Genomic DNA, 26597 nt, shown 5'->3' with positions numbered 1-26597 from the left:
CCACCAGGAAAGAAATAAGCCAACTTAAGACAGAAGATCTTTCAGCCATGGAAGGCATAAGAGAAAAAGGTTGAGGAAATGGAAAGACAATCCCCACAAGTGTAGTATATTTATTTCTTTATAACTGAACTATTTCCCAGAATTTTTTTGTCCCTGTTAGGTACAAATATTTATATATTAGGATAAACTTCAGTCTGGCTTTTTCACTTAGGAAAATATTATACTGGCATAACCTAATTCAAAAGAAAGTAGTCATTAAGAATTTGAGAAATATATGCATTATAAAGTAGATGGGAAAAACTGTAATCTCAGTGGGAGATATTTTGAAAAATAGAGGCTTTGTTGACAGGCATCGCAGCAGACACATAGACCATTCACAACAGTTCCAAAGAGAGGTAGCAGGTAGCAAACAATGTCTTGATGCAAGAAAATGCTCATTCTCAAATTACAGCTGAAGAGAACAATGATCATAATGTTGAAATACTTCAATGCATCTATCTCAAGAAACTGGCATTGTTTCTCTATTTTTGAGCAGTATTGTTAAATTACCTTAAACTATGTTACCAATTACACAGGTGAAAATTGTATGCACCAATTTGTATGTACCATTTTGTATGTATCAGTTACATAAGTTGACAAAGATACTTCTGACATAACCAATGTAAGATCGTGAAAGAGAAAAAAGTCCCTACTTAGATGACCTGAAGATCTATTTTGTTTTGGCAACTCAATAACAGCAGTTACAGTAAAAGCACCCTAAACTTAAATGCATTTGTTTCCATAGAAAGATACTTTATATTTAAATAGCTGTATCCACAGGAACAGGATACACCAGTATAAAGCATTTTACGCCAATATATTCAGCCTGTTCTTGAAATGCTTTCTCTTTAATTACATTGTAAACAAAACTTCCTACTGCAGACAAGATCTTAGGTCCATTTCTCCCAACATTAGGACCTCTGTTTATATGAGATGCTAACTTAGATTTAAAAGTGGATTAAAAAACACACATTCTTGACCAGATTTGCTCAAATAAATACCTCTTATCCATAGCCCAGCATGACAGTGAGATGCCTATACCTCTTAACTTCTTTGATAGGCTTAAAAGTTTGTTTCACTAACCCATTCAACCCCCCCACTGCAAAGACAGCCCACCCACTTCAAAATAGCCAGGACATCAGCTGCAAGGCAGATTTAGTTATGCATATTTGTATTTGACAATAGCTAAATGAAGCTAACATTTAACACACCTGAGGTTAGCACATGATATCTCAATCAGGTTAAAGGCTATGGTAACAGAACTGTTCCAGGGCTACTATTATCCTGCAACAAAGTTAAGACAGATGCAATAGCAGTCCTCTTCACCCACTGTTATATAATAACAAGGGTTTGTATTTGTTATTTTTTTACAAGGAACCTGTTTGAATAGTACAGATTCTGAACACAGGCATAATAGCATCATGCAGAAACCTAAGTCTTGAGGAAACTGTAGTCTAAAAGCTGTCAGATGAAGTAGTTTTTAAAATCCCACCTTTTTATTTACAGAACTATACTTATACCTGTGAACAAATGGACACCAACATGTAACTCTCTCAGAACTTCTTATGGAAAAATTAGGTCCACTTTTTAATCTTAAAAAATAATTCCTCAGGTAACTTTAATTTAGCATATCATATGGCTTTTGAGATCCACTTACCAACAGTTCTTCTTGCTGCTGATGATCAACTGAACAGATATACAGCTGCAGTGATTTTAATTTCAAAACACTTGAGTGCACGGGGATTTGGAACACTTCATTAAATATTAACGGAGTTTGGAATTCCAAAGCTCTCGAGCAGTAAGTGGTCGGTGTGCCTGACTCAAGCGGTGGCAAATAAACTCTCACATGACTGGGAACAGCAAAATAGACAAATAGCACAATTCAGACAAAGAAAGCCATTTTGCATTTCTCAAAATCAAGCTAAGCAAAAGCATCAGTGGAACTTCTGCATTAAGAATCTGCCTTGAGATCTCCTCATCACCAGAATTTACTTTGCATTCTAACACAGAAGATCTGCAAAGCTGATCTCAAAATGCTGTATTTTTTTAGCAAACACTTTTTTTTTTAAACCTGTTGCTTAAGCAGAGGCACCAAGTGGCACTTGAACTGCCCTGAGGTATCCAAGGCATCTAAAATGAGCTAGCAATTATAAGAGGATCTATGGGAGAGCTACACAGAGCCTCCCTGTGAGAAGCAGCAGCTGGAGGCCAGGTGCTATGCTATGCTATTTCAAATGGAAACACATGCCTATGTTTAGGCAATTGAATTGTCCCATAAGTGTCACCGATCCATTTCTTCCTTCCACCCACTACACAACCTTTTTCCCTCCTTAAGAAATTAAGGAATTCAGATGGCAAAAGAAATCTGCAATCACTGCATCTATCTACAGTCTCAAAAGACAAATTTAAATATGTGGTACCATATCATTTAAGACTCCAATCCAAAAACAAAACCAACAACCATTTTCATCTGACAGCATAAGCAGCAGAGCTACTTAGAGAATTGTTTCCATTATCTCCCTGTCCTGACTGCCTTCCAAGCCCCTACAATATCCTATTCCTTTCCTCATGCCAGCAAACAATTTCATGCAACTGTGTTGTGACCCAGATTAGAAAATTTATCTGTGTTAAAAAGCTAACCTAGCTAAAAACCCACAAAGCCTTCAGGATTAAAAAGATCCGCTCCAGCTCACAGGTTCACTCAACTTGACTACATGGCTGCAGGAACTCTTACGCCACCACCAAAGATGGGCTGACACTGGCAGCCAAATAAATGGTTAGAGGACAACTGGAAGAGCTCCTTATGGTGTAATTGCACTGCACTGGACTATGGAGCATCAGTTAAACAAACCCTTGTCCTGTGAAAAGGCAGAGAACCAGCTCCTCTGCTCCCTGGCTGCCACAGGCAAACTTCCCCCAGATGCCACAGCACCTGATTCAATCAACGTACAGTTGCACAAAAGAGTTTGATAAAAGTTTCTTCTGGTTTTTTTTTTGTAATAGAAACTTACTTTTTGACTAGACTAATCAATTCACCCTGCAGCAATGTAACTTCTTGATTCCAGCAAAGGTAGGGTTCAGGAGGATGAAGAACAGAACTGCATTTTGAGTAATTTAAATGCCTGGTTGCCTGGACAATGATGTCCAACAAACCCTCTGGACTAACTTTTTTCTTTGGTGACTCTACTTTACTACTTTCTTCAGATGATGCTTATTTATTTTTTTGATGACAAGTCATCATGGCTGAGTAATACACAATACTCATATTTTTTCCTATCATGTGCCCTTGCACTCACACCAAAACAGAGCAAAAAACCCAACACTAATGTACTAACCTACATGAAAAATTTCCACTGCAGTTTTGCAGACTTAGTATGGTGAAGTTCTCAACGAAGAACAATTCATTCAGATGTATTTCAATTTAACACCTCCCTCCAAATGACTTATTTTACTATACAATAATATTATTCTACCTCCATTTTCCTGCTTTCAAACAACCTCTCCCAGAGATAAAGATCAACAATTTGTACATGTTGAATTTCTTTAAAATATGTTAAGATACATATCTCCAGATAAAACCATGTTTTATGACAACACTGATTATTTAAGAAAGATTGACTAGAATAAACTAAGCTACATTCTATAGGTGATACAAAAATGGAAAAAGTAGCACAAGCTATCAGAGGTTAAAAAATTCAATCTTTTGTCCTGATTCTCAGCTAGTAATTGTCTTATCAGAAGGTCTTTCATGGATACTCAAGGAGAGCTGTACAGGCCACAAAAGCCTGCAGATCCTTTGTTGTTGTTAGCATGTTTTCTGGTGTGGTTTTTCTTCTTAAAGATAAAAGGCAATGTATACCTTGTACTGATTAAGATAGTGTTGCCACAGGTATTGAGAAAAATACACTAAGCTTACTCTGGAATATCACAGATATTTTTTAACAAACTTTCCTCTGCATAATAAAGGTGAAAGAACACAGAGACTGCACTTGTTACCTGAATATTGTGACATAAGTTGTATAAAAGGGATACTTTGTGACCATAAGACTAACCCTTTCCTCACAGAAATTATCCTCTCCAAAAATGGATTAATTTTGAATGAAGTCAAATAAATAAGTGGTATTTATAACTGCGGCATAAAATAAACAATGATCATTCTGGATTAAAATTAAAGCTTACATTTTGCAGTTTTCTTTAACAACTAGACTAGTAAAGTTCTTCAGCTGTAATACATGGACTAGCAGACATTCACTTCCACTGTCATGCCTGGAAAATAAATTTTCTGGGTTAGTCACCAATCATTGATACTTTGCTTAAGAAATAAAGATGAAGACTAAACAGATTTAAAGAATGTAAAAGCAGTTTTGTTAAACAAATTTCTTGCAAAAATCAGTTTCAACCAAGAGCATTAGCTACAGTAACAAAGTGAATAGAACTAAGTGAATTAAACATTATTCAGCTTGAAAATAACAAGTGGCCTTCCTATGCCTCTTGACAGTAAACAGGTTTTATCAAATACATTCCTTACTCTAAACAGCTACACCATGTGCATGTGTGTGTGTCCATGTGTAACAACATATCAGTTACATTAGACAAATCCATCTGCATTATTTTCATGGGCTACTGAAAACAAATTTTAAAATTCTGCTCTTTCACATCAGCACAAATTTTGAAATGCCACTAACAAACCTGGTTGATACTTTAAAAACTTCCAATCTTAGGAATTAGCTTCCAAGAGGCAGAGAGGATTCTGCAGGGCTAAGATCCTGTTTTGTATGACAATGATTTGCCGTTCCCCAGACTACTCCCACTACCAACAACAGCATGCCATAGACACAGGATTTCAGAAATGAATGGTACAGCTGGGATTGTACTGTATTTGTGTCTCTTCACCTGTGATTTTCCTAAGATAATCCTCCTTTATCTGGCATAAGATGATCTCGCTTACAGAGACATATCCCTATACCCATACCCACATTAATGGCCCAGAAAAAGAAAATAAATGCTATTAAAAAAGTAATGGAGGCCCTTTTACCAGTCAGCATTGAAAGGACACTGAATGAACTTTGGTTACGCCATATCCCCAGCACAAAGTGGCATGTGACTGACTGATCTGTGCATCCACTGAACTCTGGCTGTCAGTTCAGAAACTTCTTAAAAATTCCCACCATAATTTACTTTATTAAAAAGGTAACAATCATAAGCAAGAAGAGTAGTGAGCAATTCTTGCAGAGTTGATAGGGAGAAAGAGGAGTAATTACTCACAGAAATCCAACGTGTATTTGTGGTTCTTCATTACTGGCAGCATCACCATAAACAGGCTCTTCCAGATCTTCATTCCTGCAGGAACAGAAAGTACTGTAAACTACATAGTGACCTAAGCTGCTAAATGATGAACTAGCATTTATTCTGTGATTTGTGGATGTAAGCAATTATTTGGCAATACAGGAGGGACTCATAATGTAGAAAGAATTGAGACATCTGCATAAAAACATACAGTAGTAGTAATTCACAATTGTAAAATTTCAGGGTTTAGAATTTTCTTTCAAGATATTTAGATTATTTTAGTATTTATTTTGTCTTCCATTTCTCTTTAGCATCCTCCAAACCTTATCTTCTTCCCAGTCACTGCTTCCTGTGTTAAAACAGTTGTATTAAGTAACATGTCCTTATACACCCTTCAACCACTTGGTCAACCTACATATTTTTAGTCTTCTGGCAGGTCATATACTTCTTCCTTGAAGTTATACTTTTATCACATGATATTCATAATTGTAAGTCACACTCTGTATAATTTTATTTTGTTACAGATGGTTGAAATAAAAATACTGATTTATGATTAACAGGATGAGAAAACTATCTTTCCAGTGAGATACGATGTTAAAATGTCAGAAAGAAAAAAGCAAAAGGGACTTGGCACTTGAAGATGACAGTGGACTGCATGTAAAAAGCGTCTTTCCTTTAAAACATGCAATCTAAGAGTTTTACATTACTAATAAGTAGCAATTTTGAAAGCTTACACAAATTCACAATAGGTCTTTTGAGCTGTGTGGCAGAACAGGAATATTTCCAGCTTACTATGCATTTATACACCTGACCTTTTGCTTAAAGCTTCAAACACGCCACTGTCACTAGCCAGTGAATGATCTGAGAGACATGCTGAAACTCGCCTGGCTCTCCTCTCCGATCTTCTACCACTGTCTCCTCGCAGAGTTACAGCTGCCATGGAGAAAAAAAGTGAGAACATCAGCTCAAGGCAACTTCTTCAAATTAAACAAGAAACATATATTGTATCAAAGCTAGCAGCAAAACAGCACAAATGCAGTTCACTGTTTTTTCTTCTAACTTCAAGTCAAAAGCCTACAATAGGATTGACCAGAGATTTTCTGTGGGAGAATTAAGGAAGGAAGTTTGTAGCTAATTGCTCTGTGACAAGACTAAGTATAAACCAATTGCATTGTTATTAAATGTTTTTCTGGTAGAGTAATTCCTTCCTAAAGGATGACTTACATTAATTCACATATGTACACATGATATCCTAAGTTTTTCAGATTTACCTACTGAATGTACAATAGGTTAAAAACAAACAAAGAGACTAATTCTTTTATAAAGTTATCTGATAACACAATGTGAGGTTTTGTTCTCATTTGTTTCTTAATACAAAGTCGCAAAGCATACTGTTTATACCATCACATAATAGCAGCTTTTATTTACAGTCTGAGAGGCATTATCAAAAAGAACCAGTGTTTTCCAGCTCACTCAGACCACTGTTTTTTTTCAAATTCTTGGTGAATTACTTTGAAAACTAACTGGGGGAAGGAGGAAACAATGTTCAACCTTCTTTGCCACCCTTCCCTGAATCACCAGCCACACAATAAATAGAAATTCAGCAATCACTTTCATGTTTTAAGTATACCAACAAAATTATGTTATGCCCTGGGTTTTGCACAGACAAGTAGGTATAGCAGCTACCAATCCTTTAAAGTACGTGCACAAGCAGTAAAGTTCAAGAACAGCACAGAAAAGGCTTCAACACTTGAACAGCATATAATACCTCCTAACTTGAGGTTGTTTTCCTTTGAGTCCTAAAGAAAACAACTAAACAGACTTGTGAAGTGCAGTTTCTTCACTGTACAGAGAAGAACTTTTACCCTCTTTTCCTTAAGGTTCAATGACTGTCCTCAAAGCAGGAAAGCAACGATAAAGAGATGTCACTTCAAAAGAGGGGAAAGCATTTAATTTTCTTCTGCTCATGCTTACAAACTTAAGACAGCATGGAAGCATTGATAGTTTCAGCAGAGTGACAATAGCAGAATGCATGGGAGACAACCACCAGCTGACATTTACTTACAGTCCCAACAAGGGAGGAAGTACGTCTCACTCAAAGTAACAACTTGTTAAGTATCTCTGTTGCACATTATCATAAGCTACCCCCTGCACAGTACCCACCTCACCTCCCACCCAAGCACTGCCAGAACAGGACATCAGGACAGGAGAACGTGGTAAAAGTCTTCCAGATCAACACAATGCTGCTGCTATCAACAGAAGGCTCTGGCTGTGGTCAGCTTTAACCCGCTGTGGAACTGACAGAGAAGGTGCACCAAGCCCAGCAGGTTCTGGGCCAGCCCAAAACACATTCCTGTTACCAGGCCACTAACAGCACAATGTTACTGAAAGTGTTACAAAAATCACCCAGTCCTGTTTGGAGCTAAAATTCCTATATATCAGCAGAGCCATTCTCTGGATTCGTAAGTAGCCCTATGGATCTCCTCCAATTTCAATGAAGGATTTAGTCAGCTTTACGTATGCAGGAAATTTATTTGCTGGCTAGGAACAGCCCAACCTTCACTTGTCTCTGCATCCATTTTTCCCCATCTCCAGTTGCAAATCCCACCCTTCTTGTACATCATACATTGTGCAGCACTACTCGCAACATCCTCACCACAAATGAGAGCCAAGTTCAAATGAGCACACAGAAAGCAAAAAACTGTATTTGAACCATGCTTTCCTCTGTATCACTTATACAAAAGTGGTGCTTTAATGGGTTGTTTTGAGGTTTTTTGTTTGCTTGGTTGGTTTGGGATTTTTTTTTGTAGGTTTGTTTATTTTTGTGGGGTTTTTTTTGTGTTTTTTTGTGGGGGTTTTTTGTAGGTTTTTTTTTCTTTTTTCTTTCTTTTTTTTCCCCCCAAGGACTTTTGATTTGGTAAGCCTACCTCACTGTCTGGTATTTATGAAGAATATTCTGTCACTGGTATTTATGAAGAATCATAAGAATCATGAAGAACTAACAATCTGTAGAGACATTTAAATATTAAAGTTTTGCCAAATTTTTACATCACTGGAAAGAGGCTGAACTTCACAAAATGTGTAATTTTTTTGTAGAAGTCCTTCTATAATTTCTGTACTAATTTGAGAAAGTTACACTAGAACAACTTCTCGCAAATAAGCCCTTGGCTAACCTCCTAGGTGAACACTTTGTATAAATGTAGCAGAGGGAAGATCTTGTGGAATCTGTCCTTGGAAGGCTCATGTTCCCAGTTTGGCTGGAAGGAAAAGCTGGCCTCAAGCACCAATATAATAACATGAAAAGCTGACACATTACAACAATGTTGTAACCTGACAATGATTTGCTCACTGTCTGCAGGCCATGGAAGCATTCAATAACCTCTGGACAATCACAGCAAATCTGAGAGAGATGCAAACACCAGAATATGCCCTTGACTTGATGGGGGGAGGTAAAAATTCAGCAGGAAAAATTGGTCAAGATCAAAGACACACCAATTTTGCTTTAAGAAAAAAGTTTAGCACAGGTTACAGACTTAGCAATGCTGGAAACTAAGGAACTGTTTAAAAATTTGGTTTCTAAGGCAGATCATTACCTTCTACTTTCTGATTTAAATAACAAATCAGTAAACAATATATATGATTTTCCAGAACTACTGGGTGCCAAAGCTTGATAAATATAAGACAGCTCTCAATGGAAGAACATTCTGGTTGTCATTAGTTGAAAAAGTGAGCTTCAAAGGAAATTTTGCTGTCCAAATATTCATTTGCTAAGAAATCACATAAATAAATCTAAAGCATGTTTCACAAGCTTAGGTGACTACAAATACTGCATGTCAGCTCAAAATGCACTAATAAAACAGCAGAACACTCTCATAAAAACTAATCAGAGAAAAAAACAGACCTTACTACCGTAAGGCTGTCAGGAATTACTATTATATAATAAAGCTGAAGGTCAAAGGACGCCTTCCCCAGGAATTTAACTACAGCTGTGAATGTGTTGCTTAGTTGACATAGCAAAAAAATTAAGTATGTCATAATGATTAAAGAGATACAGCAAAATATCAAACAAAACCAAATACAGCAGAATCTCCCATTTCTTCTCATGCAACTGCAAAAAAAACCAACCAAAAAAAAACCAAAACAACCCACCCCAAAACAAAACAACCAACACATCACACAGAAAAACACACAATAAGAAATTTCAGGTTCACTTACAGTGAATTTTTCTGTTGTGCCGCATGAGAAACGAGACAAAAAGCATACAGTGATAAATCACCCTTTAGATCTCTGACAATATTTTATAAACAAGAGATTATTAAGGCATTAAAAGAAATTTAGCATTTAAAATATTTGGTATATAAAATAGATAGTAAAGATATTCAAGCCAAATATTTTATTAACATGTTTCCTCCCATTCTCAGCTTTATAAATATGATGGACTTAACTTTTCAAGAATATTCCCTCCATTTACACATGAAAACTTATTTCACAATGTGACCCTGTGACAGATGCAGAACTATAAAACAGCAGTTCAGCATCTGAACATCAAAACTGCAGTTCCTGAAGACCCCCTTGAACTTGCTTATGTCCTGCATCAGTGCAAAGTCCATGCATTTTATTCAGAGTTAACCCTCCCAGCCCCCATTATTTGCAAATTACCAAAATTACCTCATGCTTTGCCTAGTGAAGGACCTGGCAAGGTTTGTGGGAACCAAGACCTCCTGTTTTTGCAGCACAGCATTCCGCTGCCAGGCCATCGGGTGGCAGCAGCAGGGTACACTGTATGGTACCTCGGAGAAACCCAAAACCCCAGCATCTGCAAGCTCCCAGCTCTGGCATACAAGCTGGATGCTCCATTCAATTCTTCCAGGAAGAGTACAAAACCAAAATACTTTCAAAACTTCCAACTGCTACTTGCAAACAACTGCATTACAATTCCAAACCACCAGCTAGTGAGTGTGGATCTCAAAGCAGGCAAAAATCAGAAAGGTTAAAATTCTTATAGCAATGGTTTCCAAATATCAAAGATAAAAAAGTCTCAAAAGAAGGCAGCTTGGCTATCTTTTGATCATACATTCTTTCTCAAAAAGCAACAAAAAATATTCGGTTGTACATAGAGAAAAACTACAGACTAGGAAAAAGCTATAGACCAGAAAAGCTATAAACTCTAGACTAGGTGCTGGACATCACAGCACTGACAGCAGGTTAAGCACGGAGGTTTGCAGATAAATGTGAAATGTGTAGAAATACAGCAGAGAAGTGAGAAAAGGAAAATCAAAGCAGGAAGCTGCCCTCCATCCTGTATTGCTGCCTAGGCCCTCACATGAGGCCTTCATTTCTAGGAAACACATACAAGCTATAAATGAACTACTTAGATACTTTCACTTACCACAATGGGTGAAGACATGCTGTGGTCTGATTTGAGGTTTAAAGAAAGCCTCAGGAAGCCTCTTCACAGCACTAATTTAAGCACAAGTTTTCATGCTGGTCTCTGGAATTCTGTTTATTTTGGTCTGAAAGCTACAATATGGGCACTAGAAATGTTTACAGCTAGTAAAATTAAATTCTGCTGCAGTATCTTCTGGCAGTGCTAGCTGCATTAAGGAACATAGGTAAGTCTAGACTCAAATGCTTTTGAACAATACAGGCATTTTAGCACTGTGGCAATGTTTTCTTTTTTACAATGAAAACCTGAAAGGTTTTCTGTAAATACCATCAATGTTCCTTTGTATTATCACTTGCCAAGTAAGATTTTGGTAGGATAACATGATCCATGTTCTGGTTATAGCTTATATTATTCCTGACATCATGAGTCCTGAATGCAACGTTCTACATAATGCTAACACAGAATTCTGATATAGAAATGGGATGGGATTCACAACATTTAATATTAAACTAAACTCTAAACTCCTTTCTCTATGAGCATGGTTTTATTAAAAAAACAAGCAAGTCAACACACAAAAATGTTACCATGATCTTCTTTTTCATATTAAGAACAGTTCTTAATTTGGTTGGTCAAAATGGGAAAATAAATTTGCCACGTTCCTGTAGGCTCAGGCTTTTAATTTTGTTTCATATCTTCAAAAATTTTTCTGTTTTCTCTTTTGATGTCTCTCATTTACGTTTCTCAGCTGTAGTGCTTTCAGAAGCTTCTGGCAAGGCAAGCTATAGCAAGTCCCTCAATTTGACAGTCCAGCAGGAAAGGAAAACTCAATAGTGCATGTGCTATGGTAGCTGCACCCGTCACCCCTCTGCAAACAGAGCACACACAGGTGCTCAGAAGCAACCAGCCAAGCAGATGCACATCTCACACATCCCCTACAAAATTGTAACTTGACAATTATTTGCTCAAAAGATGCTCTTTTGCTGATGAAGCACCTACTCATGAGTGCATTGTGCAGTCACTACAGCCATACCACTGTAGCTTCTGCTCCATCACAGAACTTGGACAAGGGAACCTGGGCTGGAATATGTACAAGTTGAGCATTCAGTCAGCCAGCCCTCAAGAGCAGTCAGAAGCATTGCCTCGTATTTTGTGTTTAGGGTTTTTTGTAGGGGACAGTTGTTGGTTATTTCCTATCTCTCCTGGGTTTGTGTTGCTTTCCATTATCAGAATAAAGGCAACATCAACACAGCTGAGGGTCTCAGGAGTAACTAGCCCATACTTTTTCTTACTAATACTTTACTCATTCTTGCTAGGTCCTTGATAGGCTACACTCCAATGAAAGTGTATATTCCATTCCCTTTCTTCCAGTCAATTCACCACTGTTTTAAGATCTATTGACAAGGATTTCTCTATTCTTGCACCTCTTTTCCCTAAAACTAGAGTTGGGTTTGGGGGATTTTCCTGTATTTTGGTTAGGCTTTTAACAGTTAACACCTACCATGCAATTTTTACCTGATGGTAGTAAAATAAGCCTAACTTAAGAACAGTCTCTACTGTGCTGGCATGCTTAGGTCTGTGTGACATTTAACAAGACAATGTGGCAAAATACTAACATCCATAAACTCACCTCCACCAGTTTGGACAGCAGTCAGGTGTGATCCCATTTCTCGCAGCCCTTCATTGTCCAGAGGGTAAGCAGACGGCTGAGATGAGCTTGTGCCTTGTGCATCATCATCACCCAAAGCTGTGGTCTGAGCCCTGAGCATTTCCAGGGCTCCTATGCCTGCAATCTCCTCAAACCCTTCTGACATCTGAGCCAATGGAGAATCTCGTGATGCAGAGAGAAACGGCGTGTCCAGAGGCGAGCTCGGAGGAGACAATGATGACAAGGAGGACCGCGAGGACAGGGACGCCAGGGACTGTGGCGTGTCCAGAGACCTCCGCTGCTTATTGAAATTCGAGTGTCCAATGGGATCAGCATAGGGCACATCCTTTGTGAGAGACTCAAAGGGAATTATGTCAAAGCGCAAATGCTGCCCGTAGTCTGTAACGCTGTCTGATTTGTCATACTGGGGAAGGCCGTAGATGTCCGTGAAGCTGACTGAGCTGAGAGAGCCTCTGCTGGAGGCCAAGGATCCTCGACTGGAGGCCAGGGATCCCCTGCTGCTGCCAGAGGACATGGTGAGGGTGCTAGCTGAAAGACTATAGCATGCAAAGAAAGAGAAAACACAAAAATGCCCTTTCAAATATAATCAGAACTACCAGTGCAGACATTAAAACACTAATCCAGATTATACAAGCAATTTTACAAGTATTCAGTATGGTGACATAGAAAGATGATTTGGCATTTTAAAGTCTAGTTCATGTCTCTTGCCCTAGGGTCAAGCACAGCCATGCCTGGAGCAGTACATGTGACAACCAGATCAGGGTTAAGTGCCTGAAGACAGCAGTCCAACAACATCTAAAAGTAGGATGAGCCTACTCTTTCATCCAACATGTAAACTACTGTGATTTGGCAGAAAAGAGGCCAGTGTAGGCTCTAGCTAAGCAAACTCAATGTAAAGCCAGGAAGGATAGATTACCATGATCCAGCTCAATTTACATTAATGATTGGTCATAAACAAACCAGGCAGAAGTGCAAATGGATTTGCAAAGTCCTAGCAAACTGCTGTGTAAGGCTCACTCTCACAGGTTTTTCCAGTGCAGAATAAAAAGACTTTAGGATGAATCCTATTCCATTTCCTCTTACCATTCTCAGTTAAGGGGGACAAGAATATTAATGCCAGAGAGAGATGAAGTGAGACAGAAACTCAGCAAGAACTGAGCTTTTGATGCTCCTGTGGTGCTAAACTGAGGAATCTTCAAGACCTGCATCTCAAAAGACAGCTGTGAGTGTGAATATGCAAAACATTCTGGACTTGTGTGAGTCTTAACACATTCTTGTATTTAAATAGCAAAATTTTGTCATCTTACCAGGCACCAAAAACCCCTACCTTTGAGGGTATCAGAAATTAAGAAACCAGAGAACTTAAAAGAATGCTATCTGCCCATAGTGAAGCTCTAACAACATTACAACAGATTTTAAGAACTTACCTCCTCTTCAGAAAGTAAGGCAATATATAAAATTCCCAGCTACAATTAATAATGTACCCCAAATAGCCATCACTAATACATATTATAAAACTCCATTCAAATCATCACATTCCACATAGCAAAGTGTATAAATGCAGTGAAAAATTAATTTGCATTCATATACAGAAGTATAAAAGATAAACTTCATACATTATTAATATTCTTCTCTGCTGTAGTTACTTCAAAACCTGCTGGTTACACATAACTTACCTTTTTAACTGGGAGTGTAAATATGAGGTTAAACGTGTCGCTTCTTCTAGTTGCATAAGCAAACAATTTCTCTTCTCCTGTAACAGTATCCTGTAATTAAACACAGACATATTACTATTTTCTTCAACACAGTAATGTTCAAAAAGTGCTAGGAGTTTCCAAGTGTGGAAAAACATCAATGAATTGAAGTTTGGAATACTCAAAAAATGTTGCACTGTTTAATGAAAAGTTTTGATTTATGCTGCTCATATGCAACGACAGTAATTCCAGCAAGAACACAAGAACCAAGACTCCAGAAGAATTCCCAGACAAGAAAACTAACTGAACCATAATGTAAGAGTCATGATACTGAAAATACATTAAAGCAAATAGCAGTCATAAGAAGTCCTAGGTAAAAACATCAGACTCTACAAGATTATTTTTCTTCTCTTGCATCAGCCTGATTCTGCTATTAAAATACTATGCCCTTCCACCTTGTCACAAAAAAAATATTTCAAGACAATAAGCACAAGATTTCAAAGAAAATTTTTGAAGGACTTCTGTTAAGCGTAACCACCAATGTCAAAGTTTTATTCCACGTTTTAGTTGTTTTAGGTGCATTCATTTATCATTATATTTAAGCAGGCGATACAGTATCTTGACTACTATGTTACAAGAAAAATTTCATGCTGCAACTGATTTTTTGCCCATTCTAGTAACAAGCAGCTGAACTAGTCAGTACCACTACCACAACACAAACAGAACACAACTTTAATGCCATCAATCTCACACACCTGTAAGATATCTTAAATTCAGTATCCTGACATTATTAGAAGTTCAAAAATAGATTTTATCTACCATCTACTCTTTTTCTGGATCCAGAATTATATTCCTGATGTTTTGTCTTTCCAAGCCCAACCACTGAACTTCAAGATAATATCAGGGTAGTATATTGGTTTGTGTTGTACATTTTGTATGTCCAGGAAAGTTACAGCTCCATCCCTACATCACAAGGTGGCTGGAAATGGAGATTCTGACAAATAGTTTGGAGAAAGCAGGTCAAAGTTATTAGGCTGCCTCAGACCTTCCTCAGCTGCAAAGCCGGCTGTTAGAATTCAACATGTTAATGAACAGGATTTAAAAATCAACAGAAAACTGTTTTATCCAGTTCTCCCAGATAAAACAGCACCTCTCAAGCTTTTCTCCTGCCTTTGTGCACCCAGGCCAGGTTAACTAATGGTACAAGGAAGGGTGCAGCTCAGCTATGCTAATTTACACTATACAGGCACTGCGTGCAGGAACCAAAAGAACAGAAGAAATGGACACAAGAAACTTAACTGACTCAAAAGCTTGCAGGTGAAAGCAGATATTCACACCATTTACTGTAAAAACAAACTTAGGAACCTACACTCCGCAATGACGGATGCTGCAGGGTAGGTACCTGTGCTAAAAAGTAAGAAATGCCTCCAACTAGGGCTGTCAACCAATATTGGCAAAAACAACACTAACAAAAACAAAGAACAACAAAATCCTCTGTCATATAGATTTTAAGTTCATTTTGATCTGCACATAACTCAGTGCCTTCAAAACTCAGTAACTGAAAATAAATGTTAATTATTTAAGAAAGAAATACCTTTGTATTTCACAATTAGAACAAAGTGGAAATACAAAAGCAGAATTAGAAATATTTCTGGTTATTTCTGAGTCTAAAACAAATAAAAATTCAGGGCTACTAATAGTTAAGCTTTCCTCCAATTTGTCATAAAAAAAATAGAATGCCCATCAGTATTATTCTAACTTCTGCTCAACTTTCTGCTAGTGTTTGAAATATCAAGTACCACAGTGGAATGCTGGTTTTCCACAGCATGAACTCCATGGAAAAACAGCTTGGCCTTCTTGCCAACACAGTATGCACTGCCTAACGTGAGAGCCCAAAAACAACAAATAAAACTTACTACACGACAGAGTAAAGTGAACTCCCTTTTCTGTCAGTTTAAGCTGGAAAGTCAACGTAACGATATGGCAAAAATTGCAAAACATATTACACTGACCTGTAGGCTGGCTGTGAATTTTCTATTTATTGCCTGAATTTGCTGTCTGAAGTAAGCATTTTCAAAGAAACTGAAATTGTCAAAATATGGAAAGGACTTTCAAAGATTTTTTAAATGTCTTAATTGTGTAAATATTAACCTTTACAGAGATCACATTAAAGCTGGTTCTTGTAGGTTTTCCAGAAGTATCAAAACTGAGGTTTTACCACTACTTACAAGAAGCAAGAACAAGTAGTTTCTTGCTTTCACTGGAAGCAGTCAATGGTAAAAAGAGATTAAGAGGTTTTGTCCTTTTCTCTGGCTACAGGAAAAGCTAAGCAACTTTGAAATAAATAGTGTGTTTCCACTAGTATGTTTTTGGGTTGTTTATTTTACATATAATTTGATTTTTAAGTTTTCAAGAATAACTTTGCTTACTATGTTCTCTGAATGTCAGAATTGGGATGTGTTCCCACTGCTGAGATTGCAAATGAAAAGGAAATATTGTATATAAAAGGCAGCAAAACCATAATAATTTAACATTACTGTTATAAGGCAGAAACTAAATATAGCAAAGGATCTTTGTTCTAATGCTTTTGGAGATGACTACTACTCCACTGCAAAGAGCAGAAAAATCTTTCACTATCCAGGCACTATCATTCAGGTCTCTACTATCAGAGAGTATAGTTCAGACCTATTCCAAGCATCTTTCAAAATTCTATTCAGATTTCTTCTTCCTGTTCAGAATTTTTAGATGAATGAGAGGAAAACTAACTAGTCAACATCCCTGCAACTTTGCTTCAGAAAAGTTCAAGACAGAATTAAATAATGACGGAAGTAGTCTCCTACTTTTTTGAAATTAAATTTCTCTAGCAACTTACTTTTTCCTAAAATACAAAGTAATTCCCTACTCTTCCTTTTTAAGTTAGCTACATGGATCTCACAACAGAGGAGGAAAACAATTCAAGTTCTCAAACCTTTCAGTGGCCCCATGAGCAGACGTTGCTCGAGCTCGCTGAATTTCATCCTCCAAGCGTCTTTTTTCTTCCTCCAAACGTGCAATGTCTTCTGGGGATCGTCTCTGCTGACTGATGAGCTGCAACTCCTGAAGAAGAGCCTCCTTCTCTTTGATGAGCTGAAGACGGTCCCTGTCTGCTTCAGCCATTCCTGGCCAGGATTCATTATCTAGCAAGGCCAGCTGCTGTTGTATATTCGAAACTCTTTAAAAGAGGATAAACATATTTCAAAACATGGAAGAAAAAGACAAGAGGAAAAATATCAGAATGTGAAGCCTGTTAATGCCTGTGCCTTTTTTCTTCTAAATATCAAACCAAGAAAATTTAAAGGGGTTTGGGAGGATTGTTTCTGGGTTTTGAGGGGGGCTTGGCTTTGGAGGGTTTTGTTTGGTTGGCTGGTTTTAGGAGTTTTTTTATTGTTTTGTGTATTTTTAAAACAGTAAACAAATGCAAGTAAACAACTCTAAACAAAACCTCATGCAATAAGGTTTATCTCCTATGGACATCTTATTATCAGGTGAAGGGAATAAACTAAGTGACTGCATCCATATATGAATAAGAATTTCACTGTAATTTCCCTCCCCACACCTTAGATTTCATTTCAGCAAGTAAAGAAATTGGGTATTATGTAACATTTTTGTCTAAAGATGAATACCTTATCAAGCCCTTCAATACCATTTCCTCCTCCCTACATTAACAACCAACTTCCTGCCAACAGCTACTGAAAGCACCATTGTGGATAGATATATACAGTCTACATATTTCACGCTTCAGCTATTGTGCATGAATTCCAGATGCAGCTTTCTGGAGAACACCTCACCCCATTGACCAAATGTCAGGGCCAGGAAGAGCAAGCAGTGTCAGGATCCCTTCTCTCTCCTACCCAGGGTGCTCTGCTGTTAAAGATTCAGTAAACACTCCTGAAGCACATACAGCTTGATTTTCAGGTGTTCAGTGCCAAATGAAACAAATAAGGACTCAAGATCCTTTCAACAGAATCACAGAATTCTGGTACAATTGAGTTATCACAGCTTGGCAAGCGAGTGTGAATCATATGAGCCTGGACTATTTGATTGTGTTCATAAGCTTTTACACAGCTCATGGACAAAAGAAGATGAGATTCATCTGAAGTCTCTGTGTTTCTTCATAAGACAGCTGAAGGATTGACCCTTTCCTTCATTTTAACACACTCAATTGTTTTGCTAATTATTTTTACATTGCAGGGTGAGGTGGTTAAAAAGCAGACCTCAGGTACAAATGAACATTAATGAAGGCAATAAGAAAGAAGTATGATCAGGGAAGAGATCCCTCTCTCAGTGTTAGTGAATCAGTGATTCCACTTGTCTGTGGAGTAAAACACCATCTTCACTAAATACAAGAGGTTTTAATTTAGACTCTTGAGCTTGCTGAGAGCACATAACTCCCTTTGTGTATGACATTCCAGCTTAAAGTTTGTTTTTTCCCTTCAATTTCTGTTATGGTGATGCTTTGAAAGTAGGAAGTTCTCATACAATAACTTAATTATACTGTTATTAAAGAGGGGAAAGTACTGCTGTGGACAACATTTGTATCACTGAAGAGTTCCAAAATCTGATTAGGTATTTACTTTGATTCCCTCGACACTCTTAGCTAGCTCTTTTTGTTTCTACAGTTTTCCCTTTACACAAAGAAAAAGCAGGCACAAAACACTATATAATGCAGGAATCTGTTGAAGCACCAATAAGCCAGTTTTCTGCAACCTCTATTTCCTGCACATGAACTGAAGTTTTGGGACAATTTTGTTGCTTGCTTTCCACTGAGGAATCCCTCTGTATGGTAAGTTGTTCTAAGAAGCTACCAGTAACAAACTTTTTAGTATTTATCTCCTTGGCTAGAAGACACCCTTAAGGCTTTTATGGTCTCATTCACCCAAAATTACGGAAAAAATCAGAGTAGTCATGTTTAGTTATGCTCAGAACTTAATAAAAAAGTCCTCTTAAGTATGTTCCATAACTGCAATCTGTCTCCTCAAACACTAATTTTTCTTCCAACCACAACAAATACAAGAATAAGCCATTTCACTATGCTTGCCTATGCCAGACTTTATGCCCATACTACACCAGCCATTCTCACTGCTCCTGTGTTAGAAGAAAATGGCTGTTGGCAAACTCAGTGCATATATTAACCTGTCTTAAAACATCCCTTTAAATCAATGACTTAACATAGATTGCAACCTAAAGCAGAAAAAAAAAATATTTAGGATCCTTTATGAAACCTGTGTTTTTCAAAAACTTTTCTTTTCTAAAGATACTATTTTTTAACTGTAGTGACTGCAAAAGAGTGCTTTTATCTGGACTAATGCCAGATACTGAGGTCCCTACTGATCCAGCCATTTAACATATTCCTGTGGAAAAAACTGTTAATTTTGAGCCATCAACATTCCAGGCATTTTGCCCATTCCCATCCTTGCATAACAAGTGCTGGGGAGCTTGCATTCCTCACTGGAGTAGGTGGTATCAAATGACTGGTTCCCTAGGTAGGCAGGCCAACTTGCTGCTTAATTCAATATTTAAAAATTTCAAATGGAGATGAACATAACAGTTCCTCTTAAGGGAGGGGCACAGATGGGATGACAAAGGTCTAACCTGGTGATGATCTTAAGCAAACACTGACTTGAAATGGCACACTTGCCCTGCAATGGCCATACCTAGGTATCACTCAGGATAATGCAGACACAGCATGAAGATGGAGATCAGTAGAGTCATTAGTTTACTATACAAACTACATTATGCGGAATAAAAGACATGTATTTCCAAAATTTTATTAGACACAATTTAATTCAATTTAGTAGCATGTCTGAATCATTATAGCTCTACACAGCTCCCTCTTCTCCTGACACAACAGGGCAACCTTTCTGTCACTGAAAATACCTGGGGAATCTTAAAGATTTTATTAATGTCCAGAAAATCACTTTCAAGGGTGATACCTAAGCCCAGTACTAACGAAGTTATATTGCTGAGCTCAAGAGGGTATTTATTAAATACAGCATAAGAAGTGAGTAAAAATAACTTATTGTAAGATGAGTGATTTACAATTACGATTTAACCCATTTTAGATTCTTACTCAGACTATGAACAAGACAGGTGTCTTGGGGAGGGAAATACTCTGAACCAATTCAAAGGTATTAACTCATGCTTGTAAAATGGACAAATTATGGGTATCATACAGCTGACACTTGTTTTTCAAACTTAGCATGGTTTGAATTTTCCAAGGAGAAAAAGGAAACCAAACAATACTCCTCTACATTTAAAGGCCTAGGCTTTTGGCTGACATACCATACCACTCTAGAACTGAGGCCTTTGTTACCTGTGGTATGGGAAGACCAGTGGCGATAAAATAAATAAAATATCCCAGTTCCTATTTGAAAGAAAACAGTGGCTAAAGATCACATAAATCAGCCCTGCATACTCTTTTCCCTAGTTCTCTGACACTTCAGGAAACAGGGACTATCTTCCACATGCAATACCCAAAGGAGGTGGCTGTGGGGCTGAAGACACAGAATGAAGGATTTAAGAATTTGGTAATTTCTGGTATTTACTGACCCTCTTGAGTGTGGATTATGATTTATAGCCAAAGAGGGGAACACTAGAGAAAGATGAAGAAAGAAATGAAAAGAACAAGAACTGGGGAACTTGGCCAAATGCTCACAAAATTTCTCCACTGTGTCTATTTTGGCTGTTCCTGCAAGTATGTGCCACTGTAGCCTTGGCGGACAACACGAGCATGCTCTGCAGAATACCCAGCCTTCCTGACAACCTAATTCATTCAATAACAACAAGGTCTTAAACTGGCTTACAAAACTCATGAAACCATTAGAGTCCACTGGCATTTTGCAGATTTCAGGAAAATTGCAAAAATCTGCTAAAAGCAAGTTTTCCCAAACGCACAGGTGAAATAGTACAAAACTTTAAAGAAGTTCAAAAGCATGTCTAAGCTCCCTTTATAACCCAAAGAAAATGTGTTATGTTTAAAAACCAACACTGGAAGATTAAGGTTTGGCTGAGCCAGGTACTTCTGTGATATCAAAAAAATTACTTCATCCTTAAATCAGATTTTCAGCAGAATAAAGCATACAAATCCACTGAATTTCACTAGAGATTAGGTAATTAAACCTTGAAACCTGCCTATACAAATTTTAAAAGGAAAATATTTGACTATGTTATTGCATTAGTACTGGAACGTTGCTATCAATATCCAATCAACATATACTTTGTCACTATAAGCAAAAATTGCACTGACACACTTTTGCTTATGCTAGTGATTTTAAAGGCCAAACTTAAATTTAACTTTGTAAACGAGACATGTTTGCAGCAAATTATACTGAACAGAAAGAAAGACATCCTTAAAGACAAATGTAGAACTATTAAGCATATCTGAGGAAGAGGTTTATTCAAGACTAAAATAAATCTCTTGACATCCACTGCATGCCTCTATGAAATGAATGGAAAAATAACATCCTTGAATTCCAATTCAAATTCACAAATAAATACTACCCAAACTACGTAAGCTGGTTGAAGATGTTTGAATGTATGAACATTGAACTAATGTTCATTAAAGTTAACTACCATCAGACTGGACTATTAAAAAAACCCAAACTACCAAAAAAAACCCCATAGCAAAAACTTTTGTTGCTTCTATTGGAGGGATTATTTTTCATCTACTGATTAACACACTTCACTGGATATGAGGCACTGCAGCAATGACACTTCACGAGCATTTGCTAATATACTTCATGTAGTCATTCTACTGAACTGCACAACTTAAAGAGTTATCAAAGAAAAACAATTTGCTTTTGAGTTCTCGTACTATGAAGCAGTATATTCAGAAAAGTGCTTGAGGGGTACATTTTCCAGTGTGCAAATGCCTTCATGAGAGGTGGTCTCACTTAAATAGCAACTGAAACTAAAAACAGTATTTATCCAGGCAGCTTGGGGCTGTCTGTTCAAAAAGACCGTCCTCCCTCCCCCTCCTGCTTCTCTGGAGGGCCACACTGGCAGATCTGAGAGGAGAAATTTCATGGAAATAAGGTACAGTTTATTTAGAAATAATGGGAGAGGAGGAAGAGTACACAGCGAAAGAAAAGTGATTGAGCCTCCTTTCAGCATGATTAGTGAGTTAAAAAGCAGAATTTACAAAACTCCTCCGAGAGCCTGGATCAGAAACAGGGGAGAGGATCTCTTCCCCAGTGTGCTGGAAATATCAGAACCGACAGTGTACAACATCTGAAATACCCATGGGAAAAATAAAATTGCAAATCATCCAACTTCCTTCCAGTGGGAAAGTGATGGAGGGGGGGAAAAAAAGCTATGTGAATGTCTTAATTTATGCAAAGGCCAAACCATTCAGCAGTCAAGAGAGATTTCTGAAGGAGGAATTAAAATGAAACTATCCTTTATAAGGGAGGAAGGATATTTTGAGAGTGCAAGCCAACTCTTCTGCAATCACTGGGTCTCGTCTCCTGAATTCCTCAAGACAGTTAATTCAAAAATCCATGCATTTCCTTGCTTAGACTCCATATACAGAGAATATTTTAATTTTTAAAGACTTTTTTCTGCATCTGGCAAATATTCTGCACATATATGGCTTGATTCACAAGAGCAATGATAATGCAATACTCTGTCCTTCAGTTTGTGGGGCTTTTTTCCTGCTTTCCTTTCAGGGAAAAGACATACTTTTCTCCTACAGTGCATTTTAAGTCTCCCGTTAAAAATATGTCAGTTGTACTTATTTGCTGTATGTTTCAACACCTGCTTGACAAGCAAGCAGTCACAACATACTGCCTTACAGTTGTGACATACTGTAGCATTTTAATTTTCTACTTTGTAGATTTAATCCATCGCAGCACATTCCGTCACCCACACTGTGCAGTAACAGTAGATATTTCACCAGCCAAGGGAGAACGAACACAAAGATATTTAGTAGAGACAAAAGGCCTACAGAAATGCCAGCAAGCTAAGGGGAAGGAATGCATGATAAATGAAGAATGCAACCACAGAGATAACTGGTAGGGGCAATGAGCTTTGTGCAGTTCCACTCAAAAGCTGAAAGCTGATTACTTCCGTACAACATACTGGGCAGAATAAGGCTACTCTTTTAAAGCAACTAACACGCTTTTGCTAAATAACAGACCATTGTAAGAGCTGCTATCCTGGGAAAGCAAAACTACTGTTACTGCAATCACTGTTCTCTAGTTGGAAGGTTAGTTACCCAGATTTTCTACACTTAATTAAGATCAAACACCAGCTCACTTCTGATGTTCAGAAATACTGCATTCCATGAAGAAACAAATGTTTGGCATTTCCAGCTGAGAAATGCTTTGCTATTAAAAAAAATTTAACTCATAAAAACCTAACATCTCTTTACCCCCTCTGAAAAAACACCACTCCATCTTTTCCCTGCCATTAACAAACAGGAGAATTGTTTTGAAAAACACAGAAAAGCTATGTCAGAAAGCTGAACTAAAACCATTTTAATAAAATCTCCACATCATCAGTGGCTCTGTTAAACTGAACAATATAAAACTAAATTCTATCATTCTTCTTTCAGCAACTCTAAATTGCTAACTTATCACTGGACTACTAAATGCTAAGTTAGCCTGTGAGCAAACACAGGACACTGACACATTTTTGCTTTATTCTTTTTTCCCCCAGTTATTCAACCTTTATTAGGTAATAGTCACTGGTATTTACACGTAGTATGTATGACACAGACTTCCATTCAAGTTACAAATCCTGAAGATTTAGCTGTGTTTACCTAACTTGCTTGTACCAACTTAATTTTTTGAAGACTGTATTGTGTCCAAATGTGGGTAAATTTTCCAAGAACAACAAAATGGTATACTACCTATAAAGTTCCAATTCTTGCCAAGACATGTGACAGCATTACAGATTCCCCCAAAGAAAAAGCCACCCTGATATGAAAAGAAAGCAAAATAATTTAACTTCTTTTTCTAATTCTTGTTCTGAGAGATGTAAAAAAATGGTAGAATAGAACACATTGAAAACAAAAAGAAATCCTAATTTATATAAATTTTAAAACTATGGCTTTTGAAGTTAACTATATTGAATCTTTTAGGTGTCAGTCAAATTCAGTAACAGAATATTCTACCAGCACAAGTCAAAATAATCATAAGTGCATTAATTTATTAACTTCAAGTCAGTACCCACACTACTGTCCTGAATATGTGGCAAATAGTTTGAAAACAATGAGGTTCAATGAGGACATGCTAAAATATTTAAGTAGATATTTAAGTAGATACTTTTAAAACTTCAATAAGCTAAATGACAAAACACTGCAAGACTGGCCTCCACAAGAGAAATACTTATAATAAGCATTTAGACTGAAGGATGTAGTGAAGAATCAATCTATTTCAAGTAATACTCTTTATCATTTTTGTCACACTTTTTTCTAATTTCAACATTTATTTTTATGTACCATTTTGTTCAGCTCTGAACATCTTTGTTTATCTCACAGGAAGTTCAGCATTCTTTCTTCTTCATTGCTCTAGTACACTGAACTTAAGACACAGGTATGCAAAGCTTTGGGTATCCCGACAGACCAGGCTGATAAGTTTAAAGACTGTTTATATTTAGGTTTGAGAAAGAAGGTGAAAAACTGTAAAACAGTTTAATTGAAACAATACAATTTTGTGTTTATACAAGTATAGAACAGGAGTGACATTTAGCTTTATCTCTGCAAACAAATATAATAATCTGATTATAAAGTCTTATATTTACCTAAACTTTTATTATCTGCAAACTACTGAATAGAGAGCAAATTAGTCTTCCCAAAGAAATTTCAGCTAGGAGGCTGGGTCCAGTTCTACTTTGAAAACTTTAATCACAAAAATAAATATAAAACCCAATAGATTTATCTTTAATTACCTTTTCTTTGCCTCTTCATATTGCCAGTTCAGCCTTACTTTGTCTACAAGTCTTGTTTTGTCATCAAACCCAAACTTGCAGAGTTGAAAAGCAAAGAGAGGAGGAAAAAGAAAGAAAGAAACAAGTTAAAAACACTCTAATCACAATAATGAAAGGGATATATCAGTGTTCCTTACTGGACTCACTGAAGAAACCTCTATGCTTTAAGTAGTAACATAATAAAAATCAATTTTATGCCTTAGAAATGCAAAAATAATTGATAGCTAACAGCAGAGAAGATAAATAAGCCTTTTCAATAAATTATTAACCTGGAAATCAAGGATTAGAAAATTAAATCACTGATAAATGGTCAAAGCTTTTCAACTTTATCCAAGTCTACAAGACTGTTTTAATTTAAATATTCTGCTATTTGATATGGCCATTTTATGAATATTTATTAGAAGCAATTCAGATTACACTCCCTGTACTGTGATGTGTTACCCAGCACCTACAACATTAGTGCATTTTAAACATTAGTACAAAAAAACCCACCTGATCCTTGAAGCAGTTGTAGAATGTGCATTTATGATGCAACTCCTACTGCATAGTGTTTATACAGTAATTTCTATTTTAGGGTATTAGCACTTCCCTCCTCAGAAGTTTGTGTATGGTCTAATGGTTAAAACCTAAGCTCCTACACAAGTGCATTGCTGCATCTCCAAAGCTCTCCTGTAGCTGCTGCTTTTTCTGTCTCCATCATCTCACGGGTAAAAACGATACCTCTTTTCTACTCACATGGCACTAACAATCGTTCCGTGAAAAGATTCAAGTAATTATATATTTTTGTTTCCCTTTGAAAAAGCCTGTACCTGATAAACATAATTTGCACAGTGTACTTGTGTTGGATTGTTTACTGCGAATGGGAAAATGCTCCTGTGTTTCTTTTGGTAATTTGTTTGAGAATTCAATAATCCCGTCCACCACCCATCTGAAAAATGGCACCCTGAAGACACCATTTGCCTAACACCCTGAAAGCCTAGTATTAGTTCAGTTTTCTCAGATTCTTGAAGAGTCTATCTTCTCAAAAACAAGATTTCATCTTCTGTAGGGACCTTCTGGAGACATCCAATCTGACAACTAGCCAACAGTGAAAGAGGATTATAATAGATGAGAAATGGGATGGTAAAGCCAACAATATGATTTCTAACTAAATGTAAAGTAACATCTAAACTACCGTACTAACAAATTACAAACAAGTTGCCTTCTTGCTTTGGTGTCTGTCAGTCATCCATACAGAGACATATGTTTTATTACTAATAATTGGGTTGCCATAGTACTAGTGCAAGCTAGATTTTTACTTACTATTATTTTAAGTACACAGTTTCACCCAGATAGAATGATTTCCAAGGAATCCCAAATATCACATTTAAAGGCATATTTGAGCACAAACGCACATCATAAGTTTTGTTGATTAAGAAAAATACTTTCTTTGTCTTTCATAGAGGAAAGGAGCAGAGATCTACTAAACGTCTTCAATGTACATGAACAATGAATATGAGCATGATAAACACAAGATATAAAAAATAAATTAAACCCCCCCCACACACAGCTATTTTTA

At 37.1% G+C, this 26597-nt stretch overlaps 1 protein-coding gene across 2 annotated transcripts in view; it reads right to left on the bottom strand.

Annotated features, from left to right (window-relative positions):
- WWC3 (WWC family member 3) overlaps positions 1 to 26597 on the bottom strand; it is a 96328-nt gene that overhangs the window by 11893 nt on the left and 57838 nt on the right. For both annotated transcript variants that reach the window (XM_021527756.2, XM_077781588.1), the window contains exons 8-15: positions 25001 to 25074; positions 17040 to 17282; positions 14054 to 14143; positions 12339 to 12913; positions 6138 to 6258; positions 5305 to 5379; positions 4219 to 4305; positions 1697 to 1889 (exon numbers count right to left, since the gene is read on the bottom strand). In XM_021527756.2, coding sequence (XP_021383431.2) covers positions 1697 to 1889; positions 4219 to 4305; positions 5305 to 5379; positions 6138 to 6258; positions 12339 to 12913; positions 14054 to 14143; positions 17040 to 17282; positions 25001 to 25074 — 1458 coding nt within the window. The remainder of the gene's footprint in view (positions 1 to 1696; positions 1890 to 4218; positions 4306 to 5304; positions 5380 to 6137; positions 6259 to 12338; positions 12914 to 14053; positions 14144 to 17039; positions 17283 to 25000; positions 25075 to 26597) is intronic.

Source organism: Lonchura striata, chromosome 2 (assembly GCF_046129695.1).
Source record: "Lonchura striata isolate bLonStr1 chromosome 2, bLonStr1.mat, whole genome shotgun sequence".
Classification (NCBI taxonomy): Eukaryota; Metazoa; Chordata; class Aves; order Passeriformes; family Estrildidae; genus Lonchura; species Lonchura striata.
This window is presented reverse-complemented; position numbering and strand designations above follow the sequence as displayed.